The sequence below is a fragment of the Nothoprocta perdicaria genome, unplaced genomic scaffold (assembly GCF_003342845.1).
Source record: "Nothoprocta perdicaria isolate Ctin4 unplaced genomic scaffold, notPer1 scaffold_13, whole genome shotgun sequence".
Classification (NCBI taxonomy): Eukaryota; Metazoa; Chordata; class Aves; order Tinamiformes; family Tinamidae; genus Nothoprocta; species Nothoprocta perdicaria.
Window position 1 is genome coordinate 1306660 of NW_020454427.1, and position 17795 is coordinate 1324454.

At 42.7% G+C, this 17795-nt stretch overlaps 1 protein-coding gene across 2 annotated transcripts in view; it reads left to right on the forward strand.

The window, feature by feature from the left end:
* ATP10D (ATPase phospholipid transporting 10D (putative)) overlaps nt 1-15959 on the forward strand; it is a 34271-nt gene extending 18312 nt beyond the window's left edge. For both annotated transcript variants that reach the window (XM_026033596.1, XM_026033597.1), the window contains 12 exons: nt 770-1379; nt 1870-1967; nt 2574-2700; nt 5518-5702; nt 7275-7584; nt 8201-8277; nt 8786-8911; nt 10759-10959; nt 12812-12892; nt 13133-13237; nt 14629-14816; nt 15377-15959. In XM_026033596.1, the coding sequence (XP_025889381.1) occupies nt 770-1379; nt 1870-1967; nt 2574-2700; nt 5518-5702; nt 7275-7584; nt 8201-8277; nt 8786-8911; nt 10759-10959; nt 12812-12892; nt 13133-13237; nt 14629-14816; nt 15377-15890 (2622 nt within the window). In that variant the 3' untranslated portion in view covers nt 15891-15959. The remainder of the gene's footprint in view (nt 1-769; nt 1380-1869; nt 1968-2573; nt 2701-5517; nt 5703-7274; nt 7585-8200; nt 8278-8785; nt 8912-10758; nt 10960-12811; nt 12893-13132; nt 13238-14628; nt 14817-15376) is intronic.
* Nucleotides 15960-17795: the final 1836 nt, after the last annotated feature.

Sequence of the window (17795 nt, forward strand, 5' to 3'; positions counted from 1 at the left end):
CTGCATGTTCCTGCTCTCCATCGCTGTGTTGCTAAACAGAGAGATGCAGCCAGGGTAGAACTGAAGCCAGAGCCTGTCCTGTCGTGATGCTTCCCGATGGCAAAGCAGAATGTGCTTCCTCATCCACAGCCCTACAGCAGTGATGGACATGAGTCCATCACTTACTCTCTCTTCACAAACTGTTTGCTGCCGAACTATTCTGAGTAACAGTAAGCCAGTTATTTTCTAACACTGATGGCAAAAGAACTCTTTTCTGGTTTAAATTCAGATATTAAAGAAATGTAGACAAGGTACTGTATTCTTAATATTCTTGTAGCTATTTACTGTGAAGGCTGCTGACTTGGTTTGCTCTTTACAAGTATCTTCCCAATTGAATGCAAGAATCGAAATGTTTAGTTGCATTTTTCACAACTTCTAAAAGCTATGCTGTCAAGCTATCTGTTTCATTACTGAATTAGTTCTAAAAAGCGGTACTACGTGGACTCAAGAATCAGACTTTTAATACATGCATTTTACAGATCTGAAATATAGTTTGCATAAATATAGCTTTGACAATTTATTTAGTTCATTTTATATGTATGACAGTTTACTAATAGGGCACTAATTGTTTTATTTAAAGTGGCCATTTTTAATATAAGTAAGTAAAAGCAAAAGCATGGCAGTTTTCAAAATAATTCATTAGGAAATGTACACAACTTGTAACTGTCTTTCATGAAAAAAAATGTGAAGATTTTAACTTGATTAACTTTCTTTATCTGCTCTGTTCCAGATGCGACTGTCTTCACTGGGTCGGATGCCAATTAAATCCCTTGAGGAAATCAGACAGATGTTCCAGAGGTTGTCAGTCCGGAGACTAAGTTCCCCTCCGCTTCCAAGTGTAAAAGAGTCATCATCTGAAAGCCCAAATAGTTTTGTGAGGAAACTGTCTATTTTCAGAATGAAACTGCCTTCATCTGCTTCAGATGGGGCTGCTGAAAGGGCTGCTGAGCCTCACTGCAGTGACAGCCCAGAAAGTTCCTCGCTACCTCAAGAATTAGATACAGAGAATGTAGCTGCTGGCTGTGAAAACCACAGTGCTGGTTTCTCTCTTAAACAGTCTCTTAAACTGTGTTATGAAGCTGAGAGTCCGGATGAAGCTGCCTTGGTTCATGCTGCCAGGGCTTATAAATGTATTTTACGGTCTAGGACTCCCGATCAGGTAACTGTGGACTTGGCAGGTCTGGGATCTTTAACATTTCAGCTTTTGCATATCCTGCCTTTTGATTCAGTGCGAAAAAGGATGTCAGTAGTGGTTCGTCATCCTGTCTCCAACAAAGTGGTGGTGTACACAAAAGGTGCAGACTCGGTCATGATGGATCTGTTGGAAACGACATCAGAAGGTATTTTATAGAATTTTGTTCTTGACTCACATTTGTCATTCTCCAGTCTAGCTGAGCAGAGGAGCCTGTGCAACTCGTAAGAGGAAACAAGTTACCAAGCAGAACTCTATCTGCTAATAGTTCCTTATAGGGAATAGAAAGATATTATTGCTTGTCACCTAGGTATGGCTGTGTTGCCTGCTGTTATGGAAACTGAAAACAGRAAAGTTGATGTCATTCAAAGACTTTAGTGCTATCTAAAGCAACAGTTTATAGCCAATTGAAGTACTTCCAGTGCTAAAGTAAGGTCATCGGCTCAAGTAGCTGGCTGAATGAGAACCCCATTTCTGCTACCCCRTGAGAGCTATTTGATAAGCTTTATTCAAATGAGATGCCTCCTAGCCATTACCTGTGTTACTATTTCTGAGGCAGGTGTATTTAGACCCTCAGAAGCTTCCGAAATATTTAGTCCAGCAATTTAATTTAATTTTTTTTTGCATTTGTTTAACAGGTTCAGAAATGGAACGAAAGAAAATTAAAGAGAAAACTCAGGGCCATTTGGATGACTATGCTAGAAGGGGACTTCGCACTTTGTGTATTGCTAAAAAGGTATTTCTTTATGCGTAATTCTTAGTATGTGTATCACCTATGGGACAAACATCAGTACTTTGTTACAAACTGRCATTGCCACATTTTGCTTTTCTTTGTTTTTTCAGGAGGTGTTTGTAAAGAGACCAAAATCACTTCTTAAATTTAGTTAGGTATACATAGTTGTTGTCACTGTAGGATGCTAAGCAAATTAATGGCTTTATTCTACAACCAATCTAACTCTTGCCTCAGTGTTTTTGGTTTGGGGCTAGGTACAGTAGGTCTTAAGAAGAACTTGCCCTGTTTGTGACTGGTTTCCAATATATGGAATTCAGTGCAATATGCTCCCTAGCCTGCCTACCTTCCATCCAAACAGAAGTGAATCAAGCAGCTTCCAGGGTGCTGGAGAGCAGTTTGTGCTGTGGAGCCTGCAGCCTGAAGGTCTTCAGACAATTAATTACCACCTGCTGCACTCATGGACATGCTGGGGCACACATGGACTGCATTACAGGGGACTGAGTTTCCAGGTTCAGGATGTGGACAGCAGAACTGGCTCTGAGGAGAGTTTTGGGGCATCTTTGCGAACATTGTRTAGATACACCCTATGTGTTTTTTCTCTCTCTGTAGGTGATGAGTGATGCAGAATATGCAGARTGGTTAAATCTTCATTTTTTAGCAGAAACCAGTATTGACAACAGGGAGGAGCTGTTGCTTGAATCTGCCATCAGGCTCGAGACCAAACTAACTTTGCTCGGTAGGTAGAAAATGCTTTCAGGAAATCCCTTTTAACAGTCCTGCTCTGAATTTACCCCAGARAGAGCTGTGCTAATCTGATTTACATAATGCACAGCTTTTTGCAGATCTAGAATTTACTGCCATTCCTGAATTTTCTTAAACCTTGCTGGTAGGTTTCTACTAGTTGCAAAACCCACTGAAGGCAGCCAGTGTTCTCTTGTTTGTAAAGGATTTTTGTGCTCACTAGGGTGTTTGAGTGTTATCATAATCCCATTACATGATAGYGACAAAAACATTTTCAGGGATTCTACTTCTGGACATATTTTCCATCAATGTTGTATTAGCAGCATGGCATTTATGCTGGTGCTATTTCTGCATCTCCTTGCATGGAGGTAAGAAGTCAGGCGTGCTTGTGCAGGAACCATCCCTTGGGTGGTCATCCAGCTGTGCAGAAACTGGGAAGTGGAAAATGAAAAATGGAAAATTTTTCACACAGTTCACAAAATGAGAAGTGTTCCTTGTGGAAGAGGTGAACTGTTGGTAGCCTGGGGTAATAGCTCTGGAGAACTGCCCGGCAAATGACATTTGGACAGCAAAGTACAGAGCTTTGACTGTGGTGGTAAAGACAGCTGCTACTAGAGGGTGAATAGAAACAGACCCGTCTGCCTGGAAAGCTGTCATTTCCCGTTTTCTGTTACCCCTGCTCATGATAGATAGCATAATCCTTGATACTGAAAGGCACTGTGGGGTTGCTGGCTTTGAACTGTGAAGCCAGGGCAGTAGTGCTAGCTCCRGGGTRTAGTTTTAAGGGCTGATACAGAACAGGCTGCCGTATGCACTGAGAAGTCAGCAGAGGGAGATTTTGTTACTTTGGAGGCCTGCAGTCCTGCACACAGAGCCATTTCYGCACATCTCATGTCCTTGGTTGGASAGCAGGCAATAATGAGCTGGTCCTGGCTTTACATGGCAACAGAATGAAAAAGGTAAATGGCTTTATGGTGCCATGGTGCCTGCTTCAGTACCTGTGCTGGCTTAGTTACCACTGCCAGGGGCATTGCCAGGGGGCATGAGGATGCTGTACTTTTAGTACTCCTCATTCTGCTTCTTTAAGCTTTCCTTTGCTTTTTTAATAACTATAAAGCAGTGCAGTTGCAGCTGTAGTTCTCTGACTGTGCTCTTAGGACTGAGAAATGAAGAAACTTGGTCCTCAAGGAACGACAAGGTAAAATTCAAATCGTCTCAGTATTGCCAGGCCCATGGACAGGCCAGCGGTGGTTTTGTGGTCTGTTCTGTAGGCAGGTGTGAAATCTGTGTGCATGTATATGAAGCCCCAGACCTTTATCTGAATGGAAAACTATTTCTGGAAAGAATAATTCTAGCACACAGTGCTCAGCTGAGCTCAGATCCGGCTTTTTGTGGTGTATGAACTGAAACTGGCAGTTACCTCCTTCCAGGTGATGAGTGGCCATGAGTGGCAGCTACTTACTGCAGGAATTGCTACGGCATCCAAACTTAGCCTGGCATTGTGGTCCTTATCCACCACCATATCACAGGCTGCCCTTTATAAATTGCTCACTAGAATTTCTCACTAGAAACACACTAACAGGGAATACTTTACTGTGGATTTTTAAATTAATTCTGTCTTATGAATTAGATTCAACTGGGTGAAGTTTCTGAGAAATTCTCATAGCCTGCGAATCCCACAAGCCAACTCCCTGGTTATGATTTAGTACCATTTGTTTTATGAACAATCCATAAAAATGTCTTCTGCCATACTAAATCACTGGCATTTCTGCTTTTCAGAGATGTTTCTGCTTTATGCTGATGTCGTGTTAACCTCACTGTCACCAGAATAACAGATTGTATAAGTTGCTTCTAGGGGCGCAGTTCTAACTGTTCTAACTGTTGTGCACACCAAAAGAGAGGATGTGGCTGTATTAAAGTCCTTGCTTATTTAACTGAAACTCTTTCTGTGATCTGCTGAAATACAACATAATATTATCTTGCATATTGAATGGCAGCATAATGTAATATAACTTATTTTGCATATAGGAGAGGTAAACTGATCAAAGATAGTATTTTGTCCTTTTTTATCTTTCTCAGATCTCAGAAGGAGCAACTTTGTCCAAAGTTGGCCATGGTTATGGTGGTGGAGAGGGGTTAGAGAGGGTATTTTCTCCCTGTGGCGACACAGGTCTGCAGTGCCAGCAGGAGGAAGAGCATAACAGTTTCTTGGTTTAGTGCTATGTGTTGGAGGGACCTGGGACAAGATGTACTTCAGCTATAGAGGACTGAGAAACTTCTTGATGAGTGGGAGAACTTTGCAGTAATATGCAAAAATATATGCAAAGGAGGAGATTCTGTTTTGGGGTGTTTTTGTGGTTTTGTTTTGGGTCTTTTTTTTTCTGCCTAAAAAGAAGGTTTGGGATAAACTGAAGTTCAAAAGAACGGGATTATTGGAGTATAGCTGTCTGGAATAGTCTGGGAGTCTTCAATACTTCAAAGTGCCTGGGAGATACTGAGCTGGGTTTCATTCTGGGCCCTGTGGAATGAGACATCTGAGATGGAAAAAGTTTGGCTTAAAAGGGTCTTGTGAAGAGTTGAAGGCCACTGAGGCTGTGAGCCCTAAGGCTGGTGTGTATTAATGATCAGGCATGTGCTGGAATTTGGGACAGAAAGGGTCAGGAAGGGAGATATTCCCGTGTCTAAATATGTTCTAGGAGAGTATCTGCTTTGGGGTGCCAATACACACACGAGACCAACCTGTCCTGTCATTCTGGCAGCCTCTTGGTGTGGAAATACAGTGGCACTAATCCTTCTGCCTGTCTAAATTAAGGTGCCACTGGCATTGAAGATCGCCTGCAAGAGGGTGTTCCAGACACGATACAGGCACTACGGAAAGCAGGAATAAAAATATGGATGCTGACAGGTGACAAGAGAGAGACAGCTGTCAACATTGCCTATGCTTGCAGACTGCTGGAGCCAGATGACAAAATCTTCACTCTCAAATCACAAAGTAGAGTGAGTCAAAAGTTATATTTTTCCTCGAGTTCTTTCTTTCTTTGTCTTTTCTTTCTGCTGAGAAATACACTCAGGGCTATGTTACAGGGCTATATGGAAAAAATAAAATATCCGCTGGTTTGCCTCCCTCTGGGTGAAATATTTTATGTATGTGTAGCATTTGTTTCCTCACATACAGTCCCTAAATGATCAATTATTTTAACTGGGTAGGCTGCTTGGTTTCACTTTGTGCCGGATTAGAGACTGACGTACCTCAGATGTTAGCAGAGATTTCAGAAGGCTACGAGCCACAGAGTAATAGCAATGTAAGAGCTCCTGTCATGAAAATTGTGTTGAGTTACAGTTTTCTCCTGGTTTGTGTCATATCTTCCCTCAGTCCTGCTTGACTTGCATAAATGTACAAGGAATTGTCTCATTAAAGTGCATTGAGCACAGTTTTTGAAACAATTAATCTACTAACCATTTTAACAGAAAGCTTTCCCAGCCAAACTGAGTCATGTGGTAAAGAGTGGTAAGCTGCTGATTTTTAGGGTGGCAAGTTTAATCCCACTTGCTAGATGTGCCCTTTTGTGGAGGTTTGTAACTAGCTACTTTTCAAAGTCTAATTTATGAATTTGGGGTTTCTCAAGAGCAAAATTGTGACGGGTAAAGTCAGCCCATAAAGTCTCTCCTCAGAGCAGAGGCAAAATTTGAGACCTCTGCAAATGATCAGAAGATTCTTCTGAGAATGTTTTCCTTCTTATATGTTATTTCAGCAATTTAAGTTGTGTTCCTCCTAGAAGACTGTGTAGTCAGCAATAACTGTTGGGAAAAATAAATTGAAGAAGAAAGTATTTTTTAGTCCAGTTGTGTTTGGGGAAAGTATTTGATTTTTATTAATACACTTTTTTCCTTSCACTTTACCTTAGTCACTTGGACAAGGAGTGTGTTTGTTAACAGTGAGAACTGAGCCCCTTGTACAGAGTGCTTTTCTTCCAAGAACTGGGCTTTGAAATCCACAGTACATAGGAACTGTCTATTGCAATTTCAAAATAAATTAACAAAAGATTTTAAAATGTGTTTTTTTTTTAATGTATCACACACAATATGTATGTTTTGGGGGAAAATCTTCTATTTTTTAACGATTCTGCAAGGTAACTGTACAAATCCAGTATGAATCCTTTGCAACTCACCTGTACGCTGATTTGAAAGCTCCTTTGGCTTGGCAAATGCAGAGAGCAAAAGGCTTGCACCAAAGCTACATTTATGTTGTAGAAACTTCAAAGATTTTTCTTTCTGTAAACTGGTGTGCCTCAGTGTTTTCCCTTCACCTCTTACAACTCCCAAGGGAATATTCTTAAGCAAGGTTCAACCATGGGTCCATTTTAGAAACATCACCCATTGGTGATGGGCCCATTTAGCAACTGCATGCTAATTTTAAAGGAACATTCAGCCCCAAATTTCATTCCTGCTGGAGCAAGTGAACAGCCATACAAGGGTAACATTTTTCTCCACASGTATCTTATAAATTGGAAAGGAAGCCAGAATACAAACAGCATTTTAATAAGCTGCCTTTCTCTTGTCTTTAACTAGGATGCCTGTGCCTTGGTGATGAATACCATTTTAGAAGGCTTCCAGGAAACGAACCCTGCCAAAAAAAAAAGCAGTCAGAAACTTGGGAATTTCTCCGCGAGTCCCTCCACCCAAGCTGCAGGGTTCAGTGCAGGCCTGGTTATTGATGGAAAGACTTTGGAGCATGTCCTTCATGACAGTCTGCAGAACACTTTCCTGCAGCTCACAGAAAGATGTCGGGCTGTAGTGTGCTGCCAGGCGACGCCGCTGCAGAAGAGTGTCCTGGTCAGACTGGTGCGAAATAAGCTAAAGGCAATGACATTAGCTGTAGGTGAGTCCCCTGCTTGCCACCTTTTCTCTGGAAAGACACAGAACCCAGTTTCTCCTGCTGTATTTTTATTAATATCTCTATTAACGTTCACTTAACACAGGAACACTCTTTGAGTCACACTCGTTTCTGGCACAAGATGATGTTCCTCTTCTGAGCTAGCAAATCTGGGCCATGAGTTGACTCGTGGTGATCTTCTAACACCAGAACAGGAGTACTTCTGCTCTGTGTTGTATGGCATGTTTGGATGTACAAATGAGGGGATTTTTGCATTGTCCTTCTTTATCACAAACCTCCCAAAATACTGAGGAAGGGGAGAGTTCACTGTGATGTAAAACATCCATATTTTCTTTTCCAGCATACTGACTAGATTTTGAGAGAAGCAGCAGCTAATATGGACGTTATTCTTCTCATCAGTCAGACCTTTCCTGCTCTCCGTAGAGTTTTCCGTAGTTTGCACTGTTGGCTGCCAAAATAATTTTCCCTGCCCTATGTGGTGGTCTGATATATTTTTCTTTTCCCGACACTTGCATGGCAGTATGAGAGCCAGCAAAGCTGCCTCCTGTTTGCACTCTGAGTGAGAAGGATTAGGAGTTTTTTCCCTCTTTTTTCTCTATAGGTGACGGTGCCAATGATGTCAGTATGATCCAGGTGGCTGACACTGGTGTGGGGATCTCAGGCGAAGAAGGCATGCAGGTAGTGTAAGCAAAGGCAGCTGCAAATGACATCAGAGGCTGCTTTAAATCTGTTCAGAGTTTACCCAGGAGGTCTAGTGGCTCCACAGTCCATTACTGCATACGGGGGAATCACATCCTGAGCCTGTGCCCAGGCCTCAACACTCTTCCAAGAGCTCCCAGAAGTTGAATGCTGCAGGGGTTCAGACTCCAGACAACAGATCAAATGCCTCTCAATTGCTTGCCTGCTGGCAGGAAACAAGCAGCTCAAGCAGCAGTGACTTCTGTGGATTTGTGGGTTAAACATAAAGGCAGACAGCCTTGTTCCTGCCTGTGTTGTGTTGTTGGGCTGATTTGCATTAGTGTTGTGCAAAGCGACTCAGATCTGGATAAGAGTAAAAGCACTGTGCATGACAAATCAGAAAAAGGGCATTTCTCTTAGTACATTATTAGTTGACTAGTTGTCTGTGTTCAAAGCTCCTCTCTAACTGCTTGGATACAACATATCCTTTCCTTCCYGTATGTTACAGGCTGTGATGGCAAGTGATTTTGCAGTGTCTCAGTTTAAACACCTAAGAAAGCTGCTGCTTGTCCATGGTCACTGGTGTTACACCAGACTTACCAACATGATCCTCTACTTCTTCTACAAGAATGTGGTATGTAGCTGTGCCATTCCAGGAAAGTCACAGTCTGCTGATTGGAGGGTGTTGAAGGGTCTGGTTTGGCTTCATACTCTTTTTTAGTTTCTGTTATGAATGGGTTCAAAAAGAAACAAAGAGCATACATCAGACAACTTTGTTTGCCATTTGCATCTGCAGAGAGCAAAGTCCACTCCTATGTCTTGGACTGAGTTACCACTCCGCATGTGTTCAGATAGCCATTGTCCATTCTGCTTAAAAAATGGCTAACAGGCATGAATAATGTGGTGGCAGAATGACTATTTAAATAAGCCACGTATCCAGCAACATTTTTTAAATATAAATATGAGAGCTAGTCTCTCGACGAGAGACGAACGAAATTTTAAAGTGTGGAATTGGCATCGACTGTACAGCAATTATACTTAATATTCTACAGATTACAGATTCACAGAATTCACAGAATATTTAAGGTTGGAAGGGACCTCTACAGATCATCTAGTCCAACCTTCCTGCTCAAGCAGGCACACCTAGAGCATGTGGCACAGGGTGGCATCCAGGCGGGTTTTGAAGAGCTCCAGAGTAGGAGACTCCGCAACCTCCCTGGGCAGCCTGTTCCACTGCTCTGTCACCCTCACAGTAAAGAAGTTCCTCCTCACCTGGAGACGGAACTTCTTRTGCTTCAGYTTGTGGCCATTACCCCTCGTCCTATCGCTGGCCACCAGTGAGAACAGCCTGTCCCCTTCCTCCCTGCATTCTCCCTTCCTGAACTTATACATATTAATCATATCCCCTCTGAGCCGTCTCTTCTCCAGAGAAAACAGGCCCAGCTCACTCAGCCTCTCTTCATACGAGAGATGTTCCATTCCCTTGATTCCCTAATCATCCTGATTGCCCTTCTCTGGACCCTCTCCAGAAGCTCCACGTCCCTCTTATACTGGGGTGCCCAGAACTGAACACAGCACTCCACGTGCGGCCTCACCAGAGCTGAGTAGAGGGGCAGAATCACCTCCCTTGACCTGCTGGCAACACTCCTCCTGATGCAGGCCAGGATGCCATTGGCCTTCTTGGCCACGAGGGCACACTGCTCACTCATGGTTAACTTGGTGTCAACCAGGACTCCCAGGTCCCTCTCCATGGAGGTGCTTTCCAGCAGGTTGACCCCTAATCTGTACTGGTGCCTGGRGTTATTCCTCCCCAGGTGCAGGACCCTGCACTTGTCCTTATTGAACCTCATGAGGTTCCTCTCTGCCCAACTCTCCAGCCTGTCCAGGTCCCTCTGGATGGCAGCACAGCCCTCCAGAGTGTTGGCCACTCCACCCAGCTTGGTGTCATCTGCAAACTTGCTCAGGGTGCATTCCGTGCCCTCGTCCAGGTCATTGATAAACAAGTTGAACAGCACTGGGCCCAGCACTGACCCCTGGGGGACACCACTGGCCACAGGCCTCCARCTGGACTCGGCCCCACTTATCACCACCCTCTGAGCTCTGCCATCCAGCCAGCCCTCGATCCACCGCACCGTGCACTCGTCTAGYCCACTGTCCCGGAGCTTCCGTATGAGGATGTTATGGGAGACAGTGTCAAAAGCCTTGCTGAAGTCAAGGTAGACAACATCCACGGCTCTCCCCTCGTCCAGCCAGCCTGTCACCCCATCATAGAAGGCTATGAGGTTCGTCAGACATGACTTCCCCTTGGTGAATCCGTGCTGACTGCTCCTCAGCAGCTTCTTCTCCTCCATATGCCTGGAAAATTTACACAGATTACTGTAACCAGACCTCAGATCTGTTTGGGTTTTTTTTTTCCCTCAACTTTCAAAAACCTTGACTACAGGTTAAATCATTTTAATCATGTTGCCTTGGTCTTTTCAGGCTTATGTGAACCTCCTGTTCTGGTACCAGTTCTTCTGTGGGTTTTCGGGCACATCAATGACTCACTATTGGATCCTGATTCTCTTCAACCTCCTCTTTACATCGGTGCCACCCATCATCTGTGGTGTCCTGGATAAAGATGTGTCTGCAGAGATACTCCTGCAGCTCCCACAGCTGTACATGACGAGCCAGAAATCTGTGGTAGGTTAAAGAATGCTGCTTGGCCTCTAGCAGATGAAAATGGTCATCATCTGGGCCATGTCTTTCTTTCCCTCTTTTTTTCTTTCCCTTCATTTCTTTTCTTTCTTTACCCCCTTTTTTTTCTTTCCCACATAATCTTATTGTATTTTAATTTAACACTTTTAATTAAAAAATAATAATTTTAGTGTAACAATGTAAAGTACTAACATACTGAGCCTGGAACAGAATGGGTACCAGAAGACTAGTGAGAAAAAGCATCAGCATGTGGCTCACCTGAAACTCACCGTTTTCCTTACGATTTTAACCTTTCAATAACAGATATCTCTAAATTAATGAGCTGCAGCATACTGTGTAGTGTTGGTGAAGTCTCATCAATATAATCCAGCAGAAGCCCTGCTTTGGTTTGGAAAAGAACAAGCCTATACAATGGGGACACACGTTGGTTTGTTTATTGGCTTCTGCATTTCTTTTTACATAGCTTGAMATAACGTAAAACACTTGGTTTATATGTTATAACATTTTTGCTAAACCACATACTTTCTGGTACCACTCTGAGCCTCTATAGACTGGCTGGAGCTGGACTGTGGAGCAGGACTGCGTTTTGTCAAAGCAGACAAAGGAAAGAGTTTTGACTATGTAAATATTATAGAGGCCTCAGATTTTGGTCATTTATTTTAGTCTTCAAGATAAGTATTTTTCTCACAGATTGGTGAGCTGAGCTGAGAGGAAGTTTTTGAAACAGCATGATCAGAATTACTTTATTACACAACATGTAACTTTGCGTCTCTCTCCCCTCTCTCATTTTTTTTCTTTTTTCTTTTTTGGTTTTATCAGAATTTTTCTTTTGTCCAGTTAAGCAATGTCCTCTTCTATGGTTGCCGTCAGTAAGTAGTATATCATTTCTCATTTGCTTCCTTGTAAGCACAATGAAATAACTGGTTTGAATTAAGGAGGAGAAATGCCTTAAAAAATGTAGAAGCCTAAATATTGCACATCGTATCACAAACGCACAGCTCTGTACAAAGTATGAAATAGTTGGTGACACAGATTCATCCTCAGTAATCTGAGGCTCTTCCCTGGCACTGGGGCCGAGAAGACTGGGTAGGTTTCCATGTGTCCCCAGAGAGCAGGTCAATAGCCGGCGGGGCCCACTGGCTTTTTGGAGGAACCCATCTCTGTCCACAATTGTGGTGGGATATATCCGAGCCTAGGCCCATGCAGCTGTGGTTTTGCAAGTGGCAGAGCTGTGGTAGCAGTTTGCTGGAAGGTTTGTTCCCTTTCCTTTYCTGGCTCCTTGTCACCGTGTCCCCTGTTCTCACCCAGGTAATTACAGTCCCTTTTGTAGGCCAGCTTCTGAGAAGCTCTCTGAAACAGCAAGGAGTTACCCCAGCAGCCTTCCCGTGTTCCAGTGAGTTGTTAGCTCACACAAGGACTCAGGAAGCACAGAGCAGGCAGCCAGCATAAAGTGAGAGGCAGAAACACATATACTAGAACAGGAGAAGAGGGTGGAGGTGGAAGAAGAAAGTGGGACTTTGCTGTTGGTGACACCAAGGGTAGTTCATTGTCCCCTGGTCTGGTGCCTTTCTTGGTACTTAGCTGTGCTCCAGGTGGTCTGTTCTGGCTGGCATTGTAACATGAGGTTGCAGGTACCTGGTTCCTAATTTAATACTGACAGTGACCTGCAGTGAGCTCTTTATTCTTATTTTCATAGCACAAAAGGTGTCTTTGGATTGGGAAACTAAGCAGAAYTCCTACCGCAGATAATTTTAAAAAAGAAAACAAAATGAATTCTGACTAAAGATGCAGTAATTTGTTCAACTTGTTTCAGGGCTGTTATCTTTTTATCTTACAGGCCTATTCGTCCTCAACTTTCTGGATAACCTTGCTGGATGCTTTTTACCAAAGTCTCGTTTGCTTTTTTGTGCCTTACTTTGTAAGTGTTTGGTATGAATTTACATTCACACATTTTGACACATTAAAAACCCAAACAAATTAAAGACTAAAATGCAGTCTTTACTTGTACTATATAAATGTAAGCAGTTAGGAASATCGCTGTGATTGTGCTGAACTTTGCATATACAAATATGTCCAATACTGAAAATATTCATGTTGCTTTKCATGTTAGGATGATATGTAAAGAACATATTCCACTGAGTGCTGTCTTCTTTTACAGACTTACCATGGCTCAGACATAGACATTTTTTCCTTCGGAAACCCTATAAACACAGCAGCACTCTTTATGATATTGTTTCACCTGCTCATTGAGAGCAAGTCTGTGGTGAGTACTCAGTCCATTTAAAGAATTTATTCTTTGCATGCAAGTATCAGTAAAATTAAACAGAAGAAGAACTTCATATACAAATCAGAATATATATATAAAAGGCCAAAATCCAGGTAATGAGATCCTGTGAGCTCTCTTAAGACAGCTCTCAYTGGAGTGAGCAGATTTATGGTTAAGCTTAAGAAAATTTGTCTTCAGAATTTTTTGTAAATTGTGGAAGGATCCTGCCGAAGTCRAGTTCAGGTGTTTGGAGGCTGTTACTTTAATTTAGCACATGGCAAAACCACCCAGTTACTAAGATTTCCTAGGTTCCCAAGTCTTTCTTCCCTAGACACAGTGTGAGCTCCTGCTTGTGAATGCCTGAGGGTCTGTTCTCTAGCCAGGGTGAACGATTCAGAGCATGTTTCCCTGCCAGGACAGAACCATTATGCTATGGAACTGTAATTCCAGTTTCTACTTAAGCCTGCATAAGCTAAAGCATCTGTTGATATTATCTGCATCAGCTTGGACAAATGTAACGTCTTTACAAGAGTAATATGTGTGTATTTGGCATAATTTTAGAGAAAATAAAATAATATTTAAAGCAGGGGACACAGGTTAATGGCATTTGCTTTTTCTCTTGGTTTTGAAAGTTTTTTTGGAATTGTTTCATGGTGGATGAAATTTCAAGTTGTGATCCAGCCTTTTCGTTCTTCCTGTGGGAGCATGGCCTCACTTTCGGAATGTCTTTATTTGGGAAAATAGGGGTAGCATGAACTTATCTGTGCTCTGAATAGTGAAATGTTGCCTAAATGGCCTTTCTTGGGCATCTTTAAATATGGGTGAGTTGCCCAAACAATGACAGTGTTGTTTCTGTAGCAATTAGTATAACCAGTTAAAAAAACCTAAGGCAAGACATCACAGAAAACTCAAAATGAAGAACAAGGGCAAGGGTGCCTGAGTGATGCCATGTGCAGATATGACTTCAGTTTGTACAAGAACACTTTCTGTGTTGCTGTTGAATGATGTTGTCATCCAATGGCAAAGGGTACTCTAAATTCTTACACAAAGAAATCAAGAGCTATGGATTTAGTCAAACCAAAAAAAGGGAAAAAAAAGCTGAATTACCTGTGAACTGTGTGAGGAAGGTTCTGTTCTTCCTGGGACTGTTTCACATATAGGTAAGAATTCCACCTTTCAGAACAAATCTGTTACCTTAGGAGCTGTCCTCAGAGGAGGAGGGAGAATCTGTGTTTGGGAGGTTGGGTTTGTGCATGCACATATATATATATATATATATATATATATATATACACACACACACACATATATGTATACACATCTACAGATGTATGGGTCTTTCTGTTTTTGCAGCGTAAGCCTAATTTGTTTATGTTTCTAAATTGCAGACTTGGATACATGTGATAGCTATAGTTGGCAGCATCCTATTTTACTTCATCTTCACTCTGGCTTTTGGGGCAACCTGCAGAACATCCAGTCTGGCATCAAATCCCTATTGGATCATGGAAAAGCACATGGCAGACCCAATGTTTTACCTAGTTTGCCTTTTGACTACTTGTGTTGCTCTGCTGCCCAGGTGTGTACCTGTTCTGTAAGTGCAAAAAAGTTAGGAATTTTAGAGAGATGCTGTCACTAGACTTTAACTTAGTCTCTCTTTCCAGGTTTTAACTATTAGTAACAATGTTAAACAGGAGTGATAAAGAACTTRTTGCTTTAAAGCATGATTTTTTTTTCTAGGCCTGATTTTTCGTGCAGTTGTTCTTAATTCCATATATCTGCACTGAAGATCAGTGGCCCAGGGAAACTCTAAACTGATCTTGTTTTTTAGACCTTGTTTTCTCCATTTTCAGTGCTGCCAGTACTCTGTCCCTCCACTGAAATTGCCAGTGTGCATTGCTCCAGTTAGGTGTCTGTTATTGAGTGGATAGGATAAGAAATGCCAGTTTAAAAGCATGTTCTGATGCAATTTCTAACGTCATAGTTTACATTCCCCAAATGGCACCTGCAAAACCTGTGTTTCAGAGTCTGCTGCAGCCTGGGGCTTACGCCAGTGGTGTTTAGTTTCCTTTAATGTTGCTGGAAACAGTTTTGAATCTCCTTCCAGACAGCTTATTTGAAACGCTGTTTATTCTGCAGATATTTACTGAGAGTTCTCCAAGGAACGTTGTTTCCATCTCCAGTRCTGAGAGCCAAGCACCTCGACAGGCTGACCCGTGAGGAGCAGCGGGATGCAATTAAGAGATGGAAAAACGACCGCCCTGTGAACTGTGGGACAGAGCTCCAGGCTGCCACTGGCTTTCCCAGCTCAGCCGCAGGTGCTTCCTCAGGGGAAGAAGGCACTGCCAGTGTTTTGTCAACATCTAAAACACCTTTTCAGTCCTGTTCAAGGGATGGGCTAGCAGAGAAAGCCTCCTCCTTGTCAAGCACTCAGGATGAGTCAGACAGCCTGAACTTTCAAAAGACAGTATTTCTGAATTCATCAGAAGAGACTAATGCAGACACATGTGGAGGTAGTAACTCGTGTGCCAAAGTCCTGGCACATGTGTCTGGAGAGGGCCACAGTGCTGCTGCTCCAGCACACAAAGCAGGTTTGAATTTCGCTCTGTGTGAGCAAGATGCTTTAGTGCATTTTACAAAGTCAGAGTGTTAACAGCACGGACGGCGGGTGCTACCTGGTAGGTTGTTTTGTGCAGACAAGCTGTATGATGCATGCATTGCCTTTAAAACTTTTTGTATTTATAAAGTTTTTTAGTAACTTATTAAGATGTTCAGGAACTAAATTGGCTGGGCGTGGTGGGGAGGGTTGTACTTTTCACACAGATGAGTTTGTATACTGCTTATCTCCAGTATGCAACGTTGCATTAAGCCTGTGGCTGTTACGGACCCTGTACGAACCTCATATTTGCAGGATCCAGTTCAGGTAAGACCTACCCTTTCATAAGTCACCCAGCTGTCTTGCACTGATGTCCTAAAATCATAGTATTTCCCAGAATTCACAGTTTCATGGAATATAAAGTGAGCAGAAAGGCTAGGATTATTTGTTGACCTGTTGCAAGTCTTCATAAAACTTTCCTCTAAGAACTATCTGTGCCTCCTCCAGAAGATGCTCTGTTTTTGGCAGAGGTCACTCCTGTCTTCCTTCGGGCCTTCTCTTACAACAGTAGCCTCAAGATGATGACATTTCTCCTCTTTGCTCCCAGGTCCTCTTATATTCCTCCAAACTTTCTTTTATAATAAGTAGTGTTGGTGTGTGCAAAGGCTGTTAAAAAGAAGTTAGGACCTAAATTTGAGCACTGTTGTGTGAGTATCTTGGAGATGTCCTGCCTTTTCCAGCCTCCCATAGCTCTGCCCACCCAGAAAAGCTGGTTGAGCTGCAGGTGGCCGTTTCTGGAGTGCAGCCTGTCTAGAATGTAGCCTCCTTYTTATCTCCATCCCCAAAGAGTTACATAGCCAATTTATAGAGAAATTCATTAAATCATTTGTATCCACTAGCACCTGTTGAAATAAACAATTCCCCTCAAACTGTAGCTGCTAAAGAATTATTAGTATTGAGCCCATTTTGTTACGTTTCTTTCCAAACCTTTTTGCTTTCAAATTGGCAGGATTTGTGTGTTTAATTTTAGACTCCATGTTTGGAACAAGGGCTCTGCTTTTTAATTGAACCATGAGTTTTCCTTGTCGATGATCGACATCACATATGCCCCATCTTTTAAGATCTCTGAAAGAATTTAAACAAACGCTGTGAGGTCTGAGGCGGCTGCTGCTCGCAGGGCAGCTATTGAGGGCAGGCTGAGTTCATTTGAACACCGGTCACCACATGTTACCAAAAGTTGAGAACCATTTTTTTTTAAAGGTAGATTGTGATTAGGACTGACTCCATCCTTAGTGTTAGCAGAAAATAGATCCYTTGTCTTGAGACAGGAGAAGAAAAAGAGTAGGTAGAGCCAGTATTTTTTGCAAATACTGCATTTATTTGGTTTCAACATATGACCAAGTGTTTTTTGGTAAGTTCTGACRTGGTTAATTGGAACCTTTGAAGTGAAAGCAGACTTGGAGGCGGTGAGAGACTGTGCTGCTGCGCCTAAATTGGTTTGTGGTTGTGGATTCTACATGTTGCCTGTAGCATATTTGCTTGTTCTCTTTATGTGTTGTTTGCAGTTGAGGAAAATCATTCGAAGGTCTAGATTTTGAAAGGTCTGAGAAGGACAGGAGAGGGGCTTTGTTGCTGGGAGGTCCTTTGCAAGGAGTGGACACCAGTAAAGCAGCTCACATCCCTGCAAAACATGGAAACCATGAGGTGGAGGCCAAGAAGAAGACATGAAACAGCCAGCAAGCTGAGCAGGGACGTGAGCTGGTACAGGGGCTTTTCTTAGGGAGAGAGCAGCTGGAACACAGTGAAGTCGCCTGCTCTGCTTCACGGCCCCAAGGCAGCCTCTGCTTGCTGCCTTGCTTTGCCTCAAGGCAGCTGTGAGGAGTAGAGCTCCTCACAGCTCTACCTGTGTCATTCCCAGCAAATGTTTCCAATTGGAAAGAGCTCCGAAGAAACAGGCCGAAC